Source organism: Periplaneta americana, chromosome 12 (assembly GCF_040183065.1).
Source record: "Periplaneta americana isolate PAMFEO1 chromosome 12, P.americana_PAMFEO1_priV1, whole genome shotgun sequence".
Taxonomy (NCBI): domain Eukaryota; kingdom Metazoa; phylum Arthropoda; class Insecta; order Blattodea; family Blattidae; genus Periplaneta; species Periplaneta americana.
Window position 1 is genome coordinate 119,209,669 of NC_091128.1, and position 22,445 is coordinate 119,232,113.

The following is a 22,445-nucleotide window of genomic DNA, read 5'->3' on the forward strand; positions in this document are numbered from 1 at the left end:
TCTGATTATATTAATTACTGATAAAGTTACAGGTGGAATATATTTTTTGTCTACAAAGTCTGATTATATTAATTACTGATAAAGTTACAGGTGGAATATATTTTTTGTCTACAAAGTCTGATTATATTAATTACTGATAAAGTTACAGGTGAAATATATTTTGTGTCTACAAAGTCTGATTATATTTCTATAAGAGTAACTGCCTCTTTATAGTGGTACATTTACACAAAATTAATAACTCCTATCCTACATAATATGTTTTTATGAGACTTGTATAATAATTAGACCTACAGGTAGCATATAGTTGTAATCAGAATTTGTACATAAAAATATATGCTACCTGTAACTTCTGTACAAAGTTTCATAAAAATCTGTTATGTAGGAGAAAGTTAATTTTGTGTAAATCCATCCCCTATAAAGGAGCACTTCCTCTTATGGAACCGTAAATATAGTTTTTACACAAAAATTAAATAATCAAATAAGGATCTAGCAATAATGAGTGTATTTAATAACAGTGCACTTAATCTCATCCCACAATGTTAATTTTTCAGACCATTGCACTCATTAAGTTACGTACCTAGATGGGAATAAATTTTAATTGTATTAGTTTCCGTATTTTTAATGAAGTTTTGATAGACATAAAGACGATGCTTGAATTGAAAGCAGCATGTGCAATGTATTTTGCGCTTTATTTCGACACTGCAATTGTAATGTAATGTTTGTAATTTTGAATAGAATTACATTTATTTTTAAGGTAGTGTCTTAAAAATGTTTACAAATTAAAAGGTAAGAACATTCCGATTCAGATTTTAGTATCCTCTGTAACTTAAATTACTTAACATACTGAACAAAAACATTTTAACAACACCTCTAACGAACAATAAATCTCGTTTTTATATTTATTTATATTTTGTGCAATAATTTGTAATATTAATTTTATTTATTTAGATTTTAGATCTAAAAATAGAGTTCCAAAAGTAATGTGCAAAAAAGTTACAGACGATGTCAAATGTAATTCTTGAAATGGGAATGAAAGTGTTTGCATAGAGACGAAATTCAACTACTAGCTCTGATAACCTATCTCGGAACGGAACTCTACCATGTCCCAACATATTTTGAAAGTAACTTTACTTCAAAACTGACCGCGGAACATTTTTTTTCTTTTCTGTGTATTTCGTAATTTCAAAATCTGGTAATCATAAAAAACAGCCCCGGAAGATTCATCCCCACATGTCTATGTTTAATAGCTGGCAAAAGTATCAGAGGCCTATCTTTATTAAAAGTGAAAATACTGAATTTTAAAAATGATATGTTTTTAAGGACACATTGCAATAGAATTAATGCCTGGGTTCCTTAAATAAGTATTCTCTGAAATCAAAAATACAATTGAAAACCTCCGTCGAATAAGGGTGTAAGCAACAAATCTACAGCCTAATATATGTTTCAGGAGAAAATAAATAATTTCAGAGGCACATTTATTTTCGTTAAAACCATTTGATTAATCAAGGATGCAAGTTTATTCAGCTATTAGTTGTATTCATTTATTGTTATACGTGAATACTTTTTGTACCGAAGTAACATTTTTCATTAATTTGATGTTACAGCCTTTTTCGAGGGAAGTCTTCAGTTGTAATTAGAAATTAACTATTATTTAATTTTCTAAATTACTTTTCATAATTCCAATTAAAAGAGAATTTAAGAGAAAAAAGACATTGAATACCAAAATCAAATATTCGTATTTTAATGTACAAGCTTTAGTTTTACTACGCTCAATTATTATAAAAAGCAATACTAAAGGAATATATAGGCCTATTATAATGTCTAATAATCCTTTCACCGATATTTTATTCTATTTGGAGGAATCTGTCCCTTAATCGGTAATCAGTGTTCGCAAACAAATAGTAACAACACAATAACTTGCACTACACTAAGCAAGAAAGAGTATTTCCTTCAGAGTACGCTAAAAAGTAGGCAAAGCAAAATAAAATTACAAATATGTATGGATTTATTACCGTCAGAATTACTTATCAATAATCAAACATTAAACCAATAGATTATTACATGAAATGGTACATAATGACCGACGAACATTTTCGCCATGAATATGGCATCCTCAGGTCTCATCGAAGCAATGACACATAATGAACACTTATAATTTCTGGTTTAAATGGAAACGTTAAAAATGTTTGAAAAAGTTAATATGATAGGCAGTGTAAGCATATGCAATTAAGAACATACGTGTAACATAAAATTTAAAACCATACAAAGTATAGAAGAAACAAACAATGTGCTGATGGTTAAATGTACAACGAGATAATAGTAATATGCGTTACAAGAGCGGTATGTTGAAGTTTCCATGTTCGAGGAAAAGTGTGAAAAAGCGAAACGTAGTTGAGGTTTTTTCAATTTCCGAGAATTGAAAGAAAACGTACCGCTCGTGTATCGTACATTATTTTGTGCGAAGATCGTTTATTACATACCTGAAAGAGGAATTTCTAATTAGTTGGAATGAAATCTCCATCTTGGTTTCTGTTCAATGACGGCAAATTTGCAAAACAAAAATATATATCTTCAACATTGTTGCTTTAAAATGTTTTCTGTGTTTACTATACTCCAGCAGGCAGTGATATACGTCTGTCTTTTTTTTTTCCCCAGTCTATAAATGCGAACTTAAAACAAACAGTAAGGTTATGTATTGATTTACTTTTCATTTTAATATTTTAACAATATTATTTATATAACATATTGCAGTAATGACATCGGCATCTGGAATCTTGTTGATTTTTTCACGGCTTCCTTAATGTTACTTGCATCACGAATCCAATAACTTTAGTGGAGTTGTAGAGTTTACTTAACTTTTGCAAATATTTAAAAACAATAATTAACAGTGCAATTTAGGTGAAATTGCAGTGGTAAGTTTCCAATTTATAATTATTAATATATTGAACGTCTCTAAAAATAATATGTTAAAAGCCTAAAGCAGTAAAATGAATGTCGCGCTTGAGCGGTAAGAAGAGGGAAATTGTTATGTGTGTTAGGTTGGGAATACTGAATGTGGAATTTTAGACTTACCGCGGATTCGTTTTGTGCGGAAACCAAGCAAATACGCACGATCTCGCACAAAATAATTTGACAATATTCAATTGCAGGTGGTCATAAATCACAAAATAGTAGAACATGCTATGGTATATAGCTCGCTCATGCTGCTGTTCGTTGGTCAGTATGTACCATTTCATGTAATAATCTAATGGTTTAATTTTGATTATTGATAAGTAATTCTGACGGTAATAAATCCATACATATTTGTAATTTTACTATTATACTTATCGGACCCAACATGCCTTTGAAATTGTAGAGCAAAGTAGCTTTCACTATACTACGCACAAATAAGTAAATTCTTCAGTGTTCTCAAATACTTACAAAAAACAATAGAATGCACTACATTACGTAATATTTTAAGTAGCTCACAACAGACTGAAGTGAACTGCACACATGCAATGCCCGACAAAGTGCGCCGTGTGAAGCAAAGTTTCTGTTTAAATTCAGAACTGTATTTTTTTTATGATTTATGACTGCATAGAGGCACAAGCCCCACGAAAATCTGTTTCACTAATATGGATCCATTGTGTCGCCTCCAAATTTTTAGAAATACTGTAGCTTGTAAATATTTGCATAATACATTGTTATTCCGGAGCACGATTTCTTAGTTTCACGCAATACCCGTCTTCATTTCCCTTCCAAGGGAAGCTATGTTAAGCATTTTGTATCGCCCTTCACTGGAATTGAACTCGCGAACTACTGGCCCAATGGCATGCTAGATCAGCGAGAGCGATCCTGTTTTATAGAAAAACAAAGTTTATTGGCAGTTCAAGATTCTATAAAAAGTAAAGTGCTCTGGTTAGGTTTCATGCATAAAATCATGTTTTTGTTCTTGTTAAAATGCCCACGCCTTCCTGTTCCATTAGCGTTGTAGAAATTCAAGGACTGGGAAGTGAGGGGAGAGTTGTGGGAGTTGGGGCAAACGAACGTAGTCTAACTGATGGAAATGTCAATACTAATTAACGGTAACTGCAAAGTTAATGTGCTCATATTTCAATAATAAATTCAGATTACTTTTATAGATAGCTGAAATTTTCTTTCCTTTTTTGTTGAAATATGTAACGCGAACGAGGAAAATAACAACAAAACCGCATGGCTGTAAATTATTTCTCTCTGACCAACATTTACCTATAAATGAATACAAATATGTAGCATATAAAACATTTACTCTGTTAGTATGCCACAGAATCCCGTACTAGTAACATTTATACTACGCAGGAGAGAAAAAATAACCTCAAACAGAATATACAAATAATATTTTCAAAGTTTCTGGAATGATACAATGGTAAGAGCCGTCAATTGAGTTTCTGAAGAAACGAACAATCCGATTCGTATAAAAAGGTACTGACAACTCATCAACAAGGTTCGATTTCGATTCCGAGTAGATTATCGTAGATTTGTTGTTATTAAAGTAGGTTTGGGGCAGGTTTTTCCACGAAATTTGGATTTTTCTCACATTTCAATTTCCCTATTCCTCCCTTAGTCAATCGCTTTAGTATACCGATTGTTTCAAAATGAATATCGCGGTTTTAAGACTTTGTAGTATTTATTACATTTAACGTACAAGAATAAATAATACATGAAATGAAAGAGCAATTCAAACAGTTTTGTACGCTCATGCACTGTTTCCTCTGTATGCCGTTGAACGAGTGAGAGAGTCTTTCACGCGTAGCCCCTAGAAATCTGTTCGGAAGGCTAGTCGTGAATTAGTTATTTCAGCGACGTCTGTGTGGAGAGTTTTAAGAAGACTCATATGGAAGAACGCAATTGGTTAAACGACGTTGTACCCGACCGCTGGATTGGCCGAAAGGGGCCGAATGACAGAGCTTGTTTCGTATGGTCTCCACGTTCACCAGATCTTGCTCCATGCGATTTTTACCTTTGGGGATTCATAAAGGATGGATACCAGCTGACCTACCAGCCTTAAGACAGAGGATTGAAGCAGTTGTTGCAACAATTACTCCAGACACGCTGCTCAAGGTTAAGGAAGAACTCGCTTATCGACTTGATGTGTGGCGTTTGACGAATGGTGCTCACATTGAGCACTTGTAGCAAAACTATTTGAGTTGCTCTTTCATTTGGTGTATTATTTATAATTGTACATTAAATTTAATTAATATTACAAAGCTTTAAAACGCCGATATTCATTTTGAAACACCCTACATATTAAAATCTTGAATAGTTTAAAGAAATTCTACAATAAAAAACATTAAGTAACAAATCAACGATATATAATATACCCAACATTGTTCTATCTGAAATGAATACTTTTAGCCTATATGCAATATATTGGAGGCTCATTAGAAGATGGAAGACGTAACTTATGTAAATGGAAATGAAGTTGGTACCCTCCTGTTTGCTTATTAGCTTAGTACACTCCTTTTCGCTGATCATCAGTTAACAATGGCCAATTCAGAGGTAGACTGTAGAAAGCTGTAAGTTCTTATAAAAATTGGACATTTATTATGCTCTGAATACAATATGCAAATATCCACAGACAGAACAAAAGTTTTTGCTTTTAGATCGAAGGACCATAAAGAATTAAGGTTGTAATAATAATAATAATAATAATAATAATAATAATAATAATAATAATAATATTATTATTATTATTATTATTATTATTATTAATAATCAATCAATCAATTTAGGGCATTTCAAAACCTAAGAGGTTTTTAGCCTCATTCACGATATATCGTCATTCGTCTCTGTTCTCTGCATCTTCTTGTCGTCCTCTTACTGTAGAAACATTATCATATACTTGGTCTTGCCAACGGAGACGAGATCTACCAAGAGGTCTTGTACATCTTGGAGAATAGTGGAAAGCTTTCCGTAGAAGATAGTTTTCATCACGCTGTAGAACGTATCCTAGCCAACGTTGTCTTCGATTTTTTATTAAGGCCATTATGTCCGGATCTTTATAAATATCCCTTAGTTCCCTGTCGTTCAAAATATTCTCCATGTGTTATTTTCTTGAATGGGACCAAAAATCTTCAAGATTTTGTTCTCAAAAGTAAAAAGGGATTTTGTTGGTTTTTTTTTCTTTTTTTGTTTGTTAATATCCAAGTTTCATAGCAATATAGGAGAGTTGGTAGGATTATTGTTTCATAGCATCTTAATTTTGCTAATCTAGAAAGGAGTTAGGAACTAAGCAATTTATGAAGGGAGTAGTAACACTCATTTGCCGTAACGAGTCTATGTTCAATTTCCTTCCTAAATAAGCCTGTTTCATTAATTATACTTCCTAAGTATTTAACTTTTTGAAACTCCCAACCATCTATTATAAGTGACCCTCTATTATTTGAGGTACGTGATATATTCATGTATTTAGTTTTATCAGAATTAATTTTTAACCCTGTTATTCTTGTTTCTTCTACTAAGAGTCTAAAAAGTTTCTTGATATCATCTTCTGTTTGTCCTAGAAGGACAATATCATCAGCATATGCTAATAAATTAATTTTACCATTGCCCAATGAAATTCAAATATTTTCATTCCTAAGTTTCTGTAATGCCTTTTCTAAGACAAAATTAAGAAGTATGGGTGACAAACCATCTTCCTGTCTCACACCAGATTGAACTTCAAAACTATCTGAAATAACAGTCCCAACTTTAATTTTACATTTCGAATTACTCATACATTCTTTTATTAATTGTATTAATTTTTGTGGTATTCCAATAATAATAATAATAATAATAATAATAGTAATAATAATAATAATAATAATAATAATAATAATTTATTGCTAGATCAAAGATAAGTCACATATTCTATTAATAAAAAAATCAATTTACGAGTAGTAACTCCAGAAAGAGTAGCTAGATATTAGTGTTCAGAGGGTATTCCACAAAATTTTAAGACGTTTTATTAATTAACATAATAAAAAGTAAAAAGAAGACAGATAATGAAGTGATTGAAACTATTTTATACCTTCTCCCTAAACAATAATTTTAAAATATTTTTCAAATGAGAAGCATTAGCAAATTGAATGTTCGGTAATTTAACTGCGTCAGTTATTATAGAGCCTTGGATCGAAGTTGCTACTGTGATTATAAGCTACAGTTGTGGTTCCGCCTCTTGTGATCTAAATCAGTGTTCTGGGTCCTGAAGAAACCAATTTATAAGCTCAGGTAAATTTAAGGGAGTTAGAATTACAGTGAAGGAAGTAATGTTTCCAGAATAAATTGTGTCTCAACAGAGGACAACTAATTATACCGTAACAAAATAAGGGTGTTAATCGGTGTAGAGACAAGAACTACAGTAACAATGAAATATATCTATAACAATAGTCTATGCACGAAAGTACAGTCAACTCGTTTTGTGAACAGTGACTTGCTTCGTTGTCATTGTCATCTCATTTATGCAATCATTTATGTTTATACAAATCAAGATTTCAGGTATAACTCCCTGTAAAGTTGATTTGAATAATTTCGAGGGAAAAATTGTTCCGGAGCCGGGTATCGAACCCGGGACCTTTGGTTTAACGTACCAACGCTGTCTGAGTAATTTTATCAGTGCGGGTCGGACAGAAGTGAAGATTGAATTCACAGTACGTAGAGTAGGTACAGAATTATTTCAACATGAGTTACTAGTACGAAGGACGAAATTGGTAATTGGAATTAGGTACAATATTCTATAGTGCGATAACATGCACAATAGAACTGCAGCCTGTATCGAAATGAACTGCCACCATTTTCAAAAATGTGTTTAAATACCCTTATTATGAGTATTTTTCAATTTAACTTCATTCTCTTTAGTGTACGATAATGTGCTATAGACAGTATAATATACACTGCATAATGAATATGTCCGCATGGACAGCTTAGTTGGTGAGTAAAAACACTTATTGTTAATACAGTACCGTATTTTGATTAAACAAAAACCTAATGAAAATTATCAAACTCAAAATCGCGATATTTCCTAGTTTACGTAAATGGGTGAACTACTTTTCTTCCCTCCTATACCTAGTAAAGTGATTTGTTTGTATATTACGCCAGTATCATCGAATTCTAGTCGTGGAAAGGGGTAGCAAACCGTTGAACCAAAGGTATAGCCAGGTTAATATCAGAAATGTTAGTAAAAATAAAATTATGTCCCTGTATTATTAATATAAGAGGAATATAGAAAATGAAATAAAATAGGAACTAAAATTAAAATTACAGATACAATGAAATTATATACTATAATATTAACATAGGGAAAAATAATATCGTACGTGAATAAAGTAGGACGATTTATGAAAAATATATACAGTATTCCGAAATTATAGAATATAAATATAATATAGGCTGATTAATTCATAAACATAGGCTATAAATTTATTTCATCAAATTGAAGACATTAACACGTTTCTAATTTTCTTGTTATATATTAGTGGGTTACATGTTAGAAGTTCTGGGTGTAATTCAGCTAAAAATTTATACAACCGAAGGCCAAAATTAATGCCATGCATTAGTCCAGCAGATGTGAAACATTGAGGTTCTAATAATGTTGAATTAGTATTTCGTCTTAAGTCATGATTATGCGCCTGTAATATAAACTTATTACGATTTTTATGATAAAATTTTAATAGAGTATATTTATAAATGTGTCGTTTCTTGAAACAAATTTTAATTATTCGTTTTTGTAGTAAATTTAACGGACTAAGATTAATTCTTGTACTTCTACCCCAAACAATAATGACGTATTGAATAATAGACTGAAAAAACGACCAAATAAACATTTCGTAGAACTCTAATGGGTAAATACACCAAAACTCATAGTAGATCCATCGCGAAACTAGGAATTTCTTAATTGAAAATATTTTCAAATTCTAAGGTTGGTTAATCAGAGAAAATAAGATGATGATATGGCGATAATGAAGCAATGTTCGAGTAAGAAAGGAAAGAAAACATACCACACAGCCTTTCTGTATTCCAAAAACCTTTTAGAATCTGCCCGGTATCGAATCCTGGTCCCTTCTAATGAGAAACTCTCAAGTGACATACTGCAACAAGAGAAAATTTGGTGTTAGACACATCAACATCTGTCAAAGAGACAATTTCGCGTCTCTTGATTACTAGCACTACAGCATAACATCTATTGTTGTGCATCTTGTTGTCTGCTAACACAGCTTTGTCGAAATATAGGTACAATCTGTACGTACTCCGAGTTCTACATGGCATCACATGCAAGCTATTCACACCATGGCTTTCTTCCCATTGCCACACCTCAATTCACAGCTAGCTAGAGACGTAGTAGCTGCACCGTTACACCTATTCGCTCTGTACAATGAATATAGATAGATCTACTGTAACTCGCATGCTACATTGTTCCGTAAGACAGTATTTTCGACAGGAACCGTCTGTCACGAAAAGATCCTTCATGATGTCAGTGTATCTTTATATTCTTCTTGTCTATTTTTCATTTTATGATCTGTGTGCAAGGAAGACCTTCTTCATTTCTATTATAATTAATCAACTATGTATACGAGCACCGGACGGGTCAAATGACGTCAATAGAATAACGATTTATATATATTTAGCACCGAAGGTGCAAAAAATGAACCTGGCAGTTTTATAACGGTGACCAGATATAATAATGCTTCTATAATGTGAAACTTATAAATCCAATTTTATCCGTTAATTTTACTACAGAAAAAAAGTTTTAAAAATTTGTTTAAAAAAGCAGAAAGATTACCCAACTAAATTGTTGTTTAAATACTTCAAAGCTTTCAATATTAAAAAAATGTATTATTTCATTTTATTAAAATGTTTTCATAGAAATTTTAATAACTTTGAAAGATATACAGTACACATAAATATAGAACAAAAAATATGAATTCTCTGCGTTTGTGTGAACCAAAATGTCAAACCAATGCAGCTTTTTTATCATAGCATGAGTCAAGGTCCCACATTATTAAACAAATTTTATTCAAATATTATTTTAACCACGAATCCTCTCGAAATTAATAAAAAAAAAGGTAAAAATATTGTATTGGATTTATAGTTCGGGTTTAACCATATTAAACACTTTTTAATCTGTATTCACTTTCAATTTTAATTTTGTTTTTGTTTGTATTGGAATCCCCTCCTGAGCACGAGTCTTACTCATTCAGGAGTGGGCTAGTTTATCTTTCTTTGTATTTATTAATTCGTATTCATCTCAGATTTACTAGCAATAAAATAAATAATAAATAAATCTAATGACTTAAACTCAATCAAGTAATAATATACTAATGTAAGTTATACCCTAGATCATTTACCCCAGATAGGTCGGCCTTATAGGCTTTGACGTTAACAACTTTTGTCAGGTTTACTACGCTGCCATCTAGTTGTTACATAAGGAGTCACGTCATAATTCCCATTTGCATTACATTAGCAACTGTACTGCCATCTCGTGTTCGTTTACGGCGGACGGATGGCGATCCTGGCGGTTGTTCTCTTCAAAGTGCAAACGATTTTAACATAGCGATGACTTATCTGTTAGTCTACATATATGATCCAGGGTTATACAAACGCAGATTAATCTAGGCTGAGTATTTATGCAAATTAGTTGGAACTCAGGACAGGGATATGGCATGTCGCCGATATATATTCTAAAAACTGCTATTCATATGTATTATACAAAATAATTACAAATAATGAACCAATACAATAAGAAGGGTAAAATTTTCATTGTACACCACAAGTTTCCCTTCTAGATAGATAGTAGATAGATTTATTCGTTCCATAATATTCTTACATTTGCTTTATAGCATAGAATAAAGAACATGTCCAATTCTTACCTTTAACATACTGTATAAATGTAATACATATAAACTGCAAATATGAGATATGTAGAGAATTAATACTTTAATAATAATAATATTTTAACAATGTAATATGTTTACCATTTAATAGTATTGTAATATTTACACAGTACTGTGAAATGCCAAGAATTCATCTGCAGAATAGAAAGTGTGAGATATTAAGTAATTTTTTAGTTTTACCTTAAATAATGCAGGGCTTTGGCTATGATTCTTAATGTCTTCAGGAAGACTATTGAACATTTTTTTCGCCATGTAACGTACTCCCCTTTGATAACATGATGAATTTGATGATGGCGTATGAAAATCATTCTTTCTGTGGGTATTTATACTATGTATAGCTGAATTAGTTGGAAAATTTTCTTTATTACATAAGAGGAAATTTATTAAAGAGTATATGTATTGATTTGTTAAGGTTAGAATCTGTAATTTTTTTTTAAATAATCTACATGATTCTCTAGCCTTTGCTCCAACTATTATTCTAATGGCCCTTTTTTGTAATGGGAATATATTTTTACTATCTGCAGAATTTCCCCAAAATATCATTCCGTTGGACATAATGGAATGAAAATAGGCAAAATATATTGTCTTTAATATACTGCTGTTTAGAAATTGTTGTAATGACCTAATTGCCAAGCATGCTGAGTTAAGTTTGGGGGTTGTTTCTTTGATATAATTTTTCCAATTTATTGCATTACTAATATGCAAACCAAGAAATTTGGTTGTTGATGTTTCTAGTAGAGGTATATTGTTGATAGTTGTGTCCAATGTTTTAGAGATTAAATTTGAAGTGGTTTTAAATTGAATTATGTTAGTTTTATTAATGTTTCTGTCAAAGTCGTGAATCGAATCCGAATTCGGAAAAAGCTTTTCCCAAGAGGGTATTTCGACTTTACTAATTCTAGCACGATCAGTAGCACAACGGACCAAACTGTGACTAAATGTACGGACCAATTAGCGTCCACCCCACGTAAAGCCAAGCCAGGCTACACTAGAGCTCTCACAAATGCTGAGCTCCCTGTTCATGGGATCTAATGAAATGACAACGGACAGACACCCAGTCCAGTGTAAGAAAGATATAATTATGTCTTCCATTGCCCACGCCGGGCTTGGTCGGGAGGTACACGTGCTATGAACATACCCACAAATTATAATTAAGCCTGTTTTGTCTATTTTAACGAGTCTTGTAATACAAGTTTGCTACAAACTATAGAGAAACGTGTTTTAAAGTAACTTTCAATGCACTCATGTTCATGAACGTATCTCCGAAAAGGGTTGCCCCTCCGTGTACTTTGTATGTTAATACCTTGCTAATTAATGGATTTTCCGTTCAGTACAGGCGTAAGCTGACTATCGCTCTTAACAACATGAACAAAAGCATGTGGCTGCCTGCCTTTTGTTACGACAAAATAAACGAACTACAGGACATGAGCCTTCAGACCTGAACCTGAACACAATTCGCAATCTGACCGCGTGACCTAAATAAACTGCCAGCGTTTTCTCACATTGTTTCCAACACGAATTGGTCGATACACAGATTATCATGATGGCATATGGCGAATATTTGTAGACTGGCTAATGATACATCGACAGACGTGAGTGCAAGTTTCCTCCCTTTTCCTCTTCCTTTTGGTCTTCACTTCCACTTTCTTCTCCTCCCCATCCACTTCCTCTTCATAATGTTTATTCATACACATATCCTTCCATAACGCCTTGCTCTCTATTCTTTCTGCCTCCACCAGCACTACTTCTTTCTGTACGTCAAGAACTGTCTGATCACAAATACAGTACGATTATTTAGTCCTGACAGTCCCCGGCGATGTGCGCCTGGGTCAGGCAAGTCCATTTAGTTTCGCCAAGGGGTGTTTGGGTTAGTCTCTCGCATGCCGTTGGAGCGATCGGATGTCATGCGTGCGGTACAGCAGCATGTTTCTAGTACAATTAAGCTGTACTGCGTTCCTTTACCGACCGCTCGCCCTTATATCTACTCCAGAGCTCTCCCCACTACTCCTATTACTTCCCCTCTTTCGCATCGCTGAGGTGCCAGACTAAATAATCGGTCTGTACTTACCTTAATTTTTTATCTACCTGTCCCTTCTCTCCAAATCTTTTTATGTCCCCAAAGGCTTTGTTCATAAACATTCCCATTTTTTTTCTACATTACTTCCTTCTTTTACGTGATGCAAAGGGAGTGTCCATAACCATTTCATCTCCTCTTTAGTCCCTCTTCTTCCTCTTGTTCTCCACTCTATTCATCCAGTTCTCCTAAACTACTTCCTTCCCTGTACGTCATACATCACGTGTTCATGAACATTCACATTCTTTCTGTCCCACCTTCCTTCCTTTCATCCTGTTATTTCTTCTTGTCCTTTTTACAGGAACTGTTCATGATTATTACAGCTCATATTAAAAAATTTGCCTCCCTTCCCTCCTTTTACAAAGATCCTTCAATATTTACTTCCTCTTCTTTCTTATTTCCTGTCTTTCCTTCACTTATGCACCTCAAAGAGAATGTCCACGATTATTTTACCTCCTCTTTATCCTCATGTTTCTCCTGTTACTCTACTATATCCTAACCTCTTCTCTTAAACCTTCTGTTTCTCATTCTGCTTTTCACTTAACTCCCTCCTCCTACTTCATTCCCTTCTACTATGCGTCTCAAAAAGCGATTATAGCCAATGCCAGCGTTTCTGGCGCGTTTCCTTGAGTAAAAAGCCAGTTATTGAGCACTTGCTGCCAGTGCAGCTGAGAACATTACCACCCAGCACGTCACGTGAGCAATCTGCCCACTGCATCAAAGGCAAGACACTCGCACTTCGCGTTTCTGGGGTGTGTCCTTGAGTACACCTTCCAGTCAGTGGCATCTGCTGCCACTTCGGCTGAGAGTGGTACTACCTCCTTAACAGGTTTGACGTCAGTAATCTGCCAATCACAGTTGTCAGATTTCTTGCCCAAAATTTGTGAGAAAGGTAAGATACTCACTCTCAACGTTCCCATTACTTATTTCACACGCCAGAAACGGTGGCACTGGCTTTACATGAACATTTTACCTTCTCTGTGTAAGTTACATGAACTTTACATCTCTTCATCCTTCCATTTCTCCATCTACTACTTACTTCGTTCCGCTCCACCTACTTCATTACGTTCCACTTTGCGTCCCAAAGGATGTATACATTAATATTTTAGCTCATCTTTATCCTTCTATTTTCCTTCTGCTACTTAATTCGTCTCCCTCTCCCTACTTCATTTTACCTTCCTTTTGTCCTTCCATTTCTCTTCATACTTGCTTCCTTTCCCTCCTTCTACTTCATTACGTTATACTTTGCGTCTCAAATGGCGTGTAAAGAAAATTTTTACATCATCTTTATCTTCCTATTTCCTTTCCGCTTCTTATTTCGTCCCCCTTTTCTTATTACGTTATTTTACCTAATTTATATTCTTTCTTTTCTCCTGCTACTTACTTCGCTCCTCTCATCTTACTTCACATCCTTGTACTGTGCGTATCAAAGGGTGTGTTCATGATAATTTTACCTTCTCCTTATCTCTCTATTTCTCCTTCTCGTACTCATTTCGTTCCCCTCCTCATACTTCACTTCCTTCTACTTTACGTCTCAATTGACGTGTTCATGTACATTTTTGTCACCTCTTTATCCTTCTCTTTTTTTCTCCTGCTACCCATTTAGTTCTCCTTATCCTACTTTACTTCCTTTTACTGTGCTCCTCAAAGGACTACTTTTTACCCTGTTATCCGTCTTTCGTCTACCTTCCCATTCTCTACTTCGTTCTCTTGTAAATCACCTTATTCTCTCGTCCTTTTTCTGCGCCTCATTTCGTCTTCCTTCTCCATTTCTACTTTTTTTTCTCCGATTATCCTCAAATTCGGTGTCCATGGTTATTTTCTTTGTCCTTAACTCTCTGTTCTTTATCTTTTCACTATTCTTAATAAATACTGACATGAATAATAATTGTCGTCTGTCGAAGTTTATCATTGTGGTAGCCTATATATTTATTTATTTTTTTATTTTATTGTTATTTTACGACGCTATATCAACATCTAGATTATTTAGCGTCTGAATGAAATGAAGGTGATAATGCCGGTGAAATGAGTCCGGGGTCCAGCATCCAAAATTACCCAGCCATTGTAGTATAGCGCGTACCTATCAAAATAGTCTAAATTCGATCAGGTAAAGCATTCAGTATTAGAAAATATAACATTGTAATAGTAAATAACAAAACAATGAGAAACCAAAGAAAAACATCTCAAATTTTTATCTTTTCCCAAGAATCAAGACTGTATACGTGGAGTTTTGAATCTCGTTCCAACTTCCAGGATGACTTCAGTGTTCGCTCGTTTTTCTGCAGACTTTTATAGTTTATTTTCCTAGAATAAAAGACGATTGCATTATGATGCTGAAAACATCAATTCCTTCCACTTCCGAGGTTCAGAAGGCGAGAGTATTCTACCTTCCTTCTGCCGTCCACTTCAATAGCGTGTTTACGCACAATTCACCTTCTTTTTCTTCTCTTAGTATTGACTAAGAGGAACTTTTTTATCTTTGTATAGAGAGTGCCTACGTATTCCAGTGAGCTTTCTATAGAACTCTGTATAAAAATACCTTGTATTTTCCGGTAGTTAATGGCGGTGTCGTCCACATAACTTTTTCTGGAACCGAAGTCCAGAAAACAAGAGAGCTTCACTTCTTTGCCCCTCGTCTCCCTAGGTGTTGTGATCTCAGTTATTTCGATCTCTGTACGAATCAAGCAGGTTCCTGCATTATTGAGATTTTTTTTAAAGGGAGAGAGATGAATATAGATATTCTCTGTATATATTTGAAATAGGAAAGTTGGTACTCCTCTATTTTCTAATGTAAGATTAATACTGATATTCACTGCCTTTAACTTAGAAGAAGTAAAATAACTTAATTAACTCGGATGTATGATTAACGATAAAACTTTTTCAGCAGAAAACAGCGCACCGATTAGCTAATGAAAACAAACTCCTCTCAAGAATAAAACTAAGAGTATACACAGGAGTAACATTACCTTGCTTTTATTCTCAGGACAAAAGTGGATTCTAAAACAAAAGTAATAAAATCCAGGACATCCGAAAACAAAAATTTGGAAAGATTTTTTGCCCCGTCCTATGTAAGGATACATGAGAATAAAAAAAAAATTAGGAACTGAAATGCCTGCATAAAGATCCAGATACAGTAGTACTGGTGAAAAGCCGAAGACCACAATTGCTATGTCATAATTTATGTCGAGACCTAACAAATTTCCTCAGAAGAGGAACGGAGAAGATTCTGTGAGGGAAATGCCATTCGGTAGACCACAACCGCCACGAGAAGACTAAGTAGACAATGATCTCGAGTTATTGAAAGGTTTTCAAGACAAAGCTGAAGGCAAGAATCCGTGAAGAGGTCAAAAACCACTTCCGATTTGAGTGACCATAAATTGCTTTCAATTCATTCCCGTTTCTCTTTTCTTTTATGGTTTAAAAATAATGTTACTTCGAATGACTTCATTTATTCTAACTTTATCAATAGCATTCTTATTTGTAATCTAGCACGCACTATTGTATCGACATACATACATACATACATACATACATACATACATACATACATACATACTGCCCATGGGGAAGTATTTCACTGCAAACCCAGCATTCTCCAATCATTCCTATTTTCTGTCTCGTTGTTAGTCTCCACATATGATCCACATATCTTAATGTCGTCTATTATCTGATATCTTCTTCTACCCCGAACTCTTCTCCCGTTCACCATTCCTTCCAGTGCATCTTTCTGTAGGTAGTTTCTTCCTTTTTCTCTTTCTGATCAGTTTCAGCATCATTTTTTCTTCACCCACTCTTTCCAACACAACTTCATTTCTCATTCTTTCTGTCCAATTCACACGCTCCAGTCTTCTCTATGTCCACATTTCAAATACTTCTATTCGTTTCTCTTCACTGCGTCGTATTGTCCATGTTTCTTCCCCATACAATGCCACATTCCATACAAAGCACTTCATTAGTCTCTTCCTTAGTTCTTTTTCCAGAGGTCCGCAGATGATGCTATTTTTCTATTAAAAGCTTCCTTTGCCATTGCTATCCTCCTCTTGACTTCCTGGCTGCAGCTCATGTTACTGCTTATAGTATATCTCAAGTATTTGAAGCTGTCCACTTGCTCTACTGCCTCATTTAGAATTCGCAAGTTTACCTTTTTTACTTTTCTTCCTATGACCATGGTTTTCGTCTTGTTGGCATTTATCTTCATTCCATACTGCTCACAGCTGTCATTTAGCTCCAGTAGCGTATTCCTTAGTATCATCTCTTCTTCTGTTAACACCGTCATATCAGCAAATCTTACACGCTTTATTCTTCTTCCTCCTACTTTTACTCCTCCCATGTTCTGAAAAGAGTTCTTGACTAAATCCTCCAAGTAGATGTTGAACAGGGTAGATAATAAAGGGCATCCTTGTCGTATTCATCTCCCTATTTAACTTACTTCAGACATTTTTTCCTTCTATCCTGACTTTGACTCGTTGTTTCAGGTTACTGAACAGCCCAATGTCTTTCCAATCCAAATTTATTTTCTTCAGGATGTCCATCAGTTTGTTCCAATCCACTCTGTCAAACGGCTTTTCTATGTCCACAAATAATGCATTTAAGGGTGATGTCATCATCTAATTAAGTATATTACTGCAAACATTAGTGTTTTTCTTATCAGATCAGGTAAAGGAAAATTATCATCACGGATACAGTTAACCTTTCCTACTTTTTCATTAGAATCAGCAATAAATTTTGCAGTAATATACTGAATTAGAAGATAACATCATCTTTAAGAGAATTTTGAATTTGATTGTTTGTCTCCTGTACTCTTCAATTCATATTTTCGAAAGCGTTTTATAACGTACTGCGTATGACTACCATTTTCTTTCCCCTGCTTTTCCTAATCACAGTCATAGGCTTCCCACAATCTTTTGAAGGAGCTTAATCAGAGACATTTGGTTCTGCACTGGCTCCTATTTCCAATTCTCAGATTGCACACTGTTATTCTATACCGCGTTCCCAACTTAATTAGCTAGTGTGGAAACCAAGCAGCAAAGTGCAAATGGATTAGCGTGGGTAGTTAGACAAAATAGTTACCTGTCTCTCTCTTGCGAGCGGTTGAGTGTCGAGTTGCATTTCCAAGACAAGATCGGAGATATCAAGCCTGAAAGTTGCAGATATTAAGTCTCGAAGACTCTTGGTTGGATTTATAAAATTCGTGATGTGCATAATATATAGAATGTATATATTGTAGGCCCATACACTATTAAATTTAAAGTATAGATACACATTTTTAAACAGTTTCGAATAATAATAATAATAATAATAATAATAATAATAATAATAATAATAATAATAATAATAATTATTATTATTATTATTATTATTATTATTATTATTATTATTATTATTACTATTACTACTACCACTGGTAGAGAGAAATCAATAAACATAAATAAATAAACAAAAATAAATAAACGTATGAATAAATAATAAATAAATAATACTTTCATTGCTAGAATAAAGACATATTATTTCTTTTATGTATACAAATCACCCTAGCACTCCCACAAAGAGCACATACTCGTGCTCAGGAGGCAATCTACGAAATATCAAAACAAGTAATTAATTAATTAACTTCTTCTTCTGCCTGACAAGTGTCAGGCCACAAGGCCTGTTACGGTCTCACATAAAATTTTCACGCCATCTCTTAGCAGGACGACCCACAGATCTTTGGCCATGTGGGAGTCTACTATTAATCATTCTTTCCAAATGATGTTTTTCCAATTAGACTGATATTGAACAATGTAATCTAAAACTGGTTGAGTTTTATTTCCTTTAAAATTTCACAAATTCTTTTCAGATCCCATTTAGTATAGCCCGCTGTTCTTCGCATGAATCGCATTTCACAAGCCGTTATTCTGCTTTTATCTGCTTTCCTCAGTGTCCATGCTTCGCTGCCATAACTAAGCATCGGTCGTGCCAATGTGTTGTAGAGACGTATGCGGGTGTGTTTCTGAACCCAGGATGGTTTCATCACACTATTTATAATGCCCATAGCTCTTGTGTATTTATTAATTTTCTGTGATATGTCCATTTCTTCAAAACTGGAAAGATTGTAACCTAAAAACATAAAAAGTAAAAAAAAAAAATAAAAAGAAAACCACAGATATTACAGTAATTGAAGCTTTATATTGCCTCCAAAAACGATATTTTTTTATTGATTTTTTTTTAAGAACGAGGATTAGCAAATTGTATGTTTGATAATTTAGCTACTATCTTGCTATAGAACCTTCGACCGGAGATACTACTGTGATTATAAGCTACAGTTGTGGTATATTTAGTTCTGTCAATCATATGTTATCTGATCTTTTAGTTTTATATTTATGTGAAAACAAATTAAATATATTACGGTTTTTATGTACGAAATTCAATAAAACATTGGCACAAATTTTATGGATATTAAATGTTTTAAATTCAGAATACAACAGTTCTGTGAGAGAATCAAGAAGCTTCTTAAGACATATTTTATTATTATTTTCTGTCCTAGTGTTATTAGCATGCGGGAGGTACTAAAGCACAATGCCATCCTATAATACCGTATTGTAATATAGCTTGTAAAAGTTCGAAGTTAAAATTGTGTGTAATGAGTTAGGTACATAACAATTATGACAGTTAGAGAAAGAGTAATATTTAAAGATACATTAATGTAGTAATGTAATAAAGAAGTCTTCATAGATAGGCCTATTTATAAAGAGGTACCATTGTGTGGAGAGAAGCTACTTCAGCTCTGAAGGGTATCACTTTATCATCTGTGCAGAATCAGTACCCTGTTAGAGCTTTTTCTAAGAGTTAAAGCAAATGAAAATCGCATGGTAACAAATCGGAACTGTAAGTTCGGTGGTCTAGAATTACCCATTTTTTCGTCTCAGCAATTCTTCTTTGGATAGATCTATAACACGGATAGTCATGTAAACAGGCGTCTGACTTCTTCACACTTCCTCTGTATCCGAATTGTTCTCGATTGTTCTATCACGCCACATATCACATGACTATAATTCGAGATCAGTAGACTTTTGAGAAGGAAAGAACGCGTTAAATTTTGCCCTTCTTATACAGGGTGATTCACGAGGATTTACCGTCCCTTACGGAGCTTATTTCCGAAGACATTCTGAGCACGAAATGTCATATAAACAAGTGTTGTAATCTCAATATTTTCAGAGTTACATTAATTTGAAGTTGTTAGTAAAATACCTTTTTCTTTAGTTTTAAGGGTAAAAATATTTTACCAATAGAGAATGAACTATTCAGAAGTGTTATTTCTTTAATTGACTAGTGTTCTGAAGCTAAAAATATATTCTTAATTGCTTTGTACAGATTTTGTTTTCCAATTCTTAACTAACAATTACATCATCCTTACGCACTTATCACAAAAATTGTTACAAATCGTACGACTTTAGGAACTTGATTCTTTACAGCTTAATTATGCATCCTGATGTACAACCTTGAAGAATTTACAAGAGCGGCGTGATTTTTAACAATTTTATTGTTGTGATAAATTCGTAAGGAAATGTAATTTTTTTGTTAAAAATAGGGAAGAAATGATACCCCTGAATAGTTCATTCTTTATCTGTAATATTTTTTTACCCTTAAAACTCAAGAATAATAGTATTTTACAAACAATTTCAAATTAGTGTAGCTCTGAAACTATTTATATTAGGAAAAATGTTCATATGACATTTTTTTGCTCAGAATATCTTTGGAAATAAGCTCCGTAAGGGAGGGTAAATCCTCGTGAATCACCCTATATAAATATTGAAGCAAATCCCTGTTATTAATATAATTTTCTTCCTTTTCTTGATTGAGTAGCCAGAAGATAGCTACTAAATGTATTTGTGAATGTAAGATATTTTCATTATAATAGAATGTAAGCCTATAATATATGTCACTATAAGTTTCCTTCTTATTACAGACACTGCTGTTTCTTCTGGTTCTCATCGGATCAGTTCTACCCAGGAAAGTTGCATCAGTGAAGAAAGATGCAAGTGAAATTAAATTTATACCAACAATACCACCAGAGGACAGAAAAGAAATCTCTCGAATAAGCCGGCAATCTTCTCAGCTTTACACACCGACTGGCAATGTAAAATATCAATACCAACTGATTCCAGTCTCTGTGCATTCTAACGGAGGGGATGGAGCAGAAAACGAAGGTAATGAAGCCCATTACGTCACGCAGCACGTACAAGAACACTATCAAAATCTGCCCCAAAAGCAACAAGAACAGATTCTGGCAGCAATCCGTGCATCCAAGCAACCCAAGTCTCCAGTTTATCATGCCACGCCTCTAGAACCTTACGGTGCCTTGTTGAAACATTCTCCTGGAACCCAATATGAAGAGAAGACGATACTGGTGACACCGAAACCTATTGTGGAACATCACCAAGGTGACAGCAACGGTGGACAAGAGGAAGAAGCAGCAGGAGGTCATGCTTACTATACCAGTAACAATGCGGTTGGGAAACTAACGGAAGCTGTGATTTCAGAGCCAAAACATGCACCTCTAGTCTACAAGACACATCACCATCATCATCAGACTCTTCATCACCACGATGAACATGAAGAGCCTAAAAATGTAAGTCAAAATCTATCCTTAAGGCCAGAATGTCGAGTAAATATATGTTTCATTTACTGAGTTTTCCGTTTGAATTACTAAGCCATATATGAAACCAGTTGACAATTAATCATACTGTGATTCGTTGAAAAAATTGATTCTTTCTGTCTAAAATACACATTTATCAAAACCTGTCGGATCAGAGTCCATCGTCGGTCATCCCACAAGTATCGGATTATAGGCAGAGGAGAATTTAAGTGTGAAATACAAGCTATAAGGCAAGCTAAACTCTTTATTGACACACCTTCTGACGTAACAAAATTATTTAGGGAAAATATTAAATTACAGTTATAACGCATTGATAAAATTTTCTTCAGGCGACAGTGATCTACCAATTATTATGTAGATAGATAGATGGATTCATTGAGTAATATTATACATACAGATTTTATATTATCATAATTTTCTCTAAAATCCAATGCACGGATCTTCTGACCGTACGTGCTTTGTACCTAAAACAAGTCCTACTTTGTAGGTACCCCCCCAACCTACGATTATATCCACTCACTCTCTAAAAGAAGACATAAAAAGTGTACAGTTGGGTAGATACTATTATTCCTTCCTCAGTTCGTGTCACAAACTTCAACAGCTGAAGTTCTAATCTTTCTCGCCTTCAAGAGGAACAATCCAGTCTTTTGTTCCCATTCTCTATTCCCTATGAGGTCCAGACATCCAAGCGAACTCCTATTCTGACTTACCATCGAGGGTGGTAGATATTTTCTCCGTACATGTTTCAATACGACACACTGTAATAAAATATGTTTATAGGAGTCCTTTTCTCTGCAAAGCGGACAAAGACGCTCCCCTTCTTCGTTGACAATTTTATTACTATTCCATG

General features: G+C 34.0%; 1 protein-coding gene across 1 annotated transcript in view; it reads left to right on the forward strand.

Moving 5' to 3' along the window:
* LOC138710845 (uncharacterized) overlaps positions 1-22,445 on the forward strand; it is a 78,537-nt gene that overhangs the window by 2,255 nt on the left and 53,837 nt on the right. Inside the window, exon 2 of the mRNA XM_069842008.1 lies at positions 20,906-21,568. Coding sequence (XP_069698109.1) covers positions 20,906-21,568 — 663 coding nt within the window. The remainder of the gene's footprint in view (positions 1-20,905; positions 21,569-22,445) is intronic.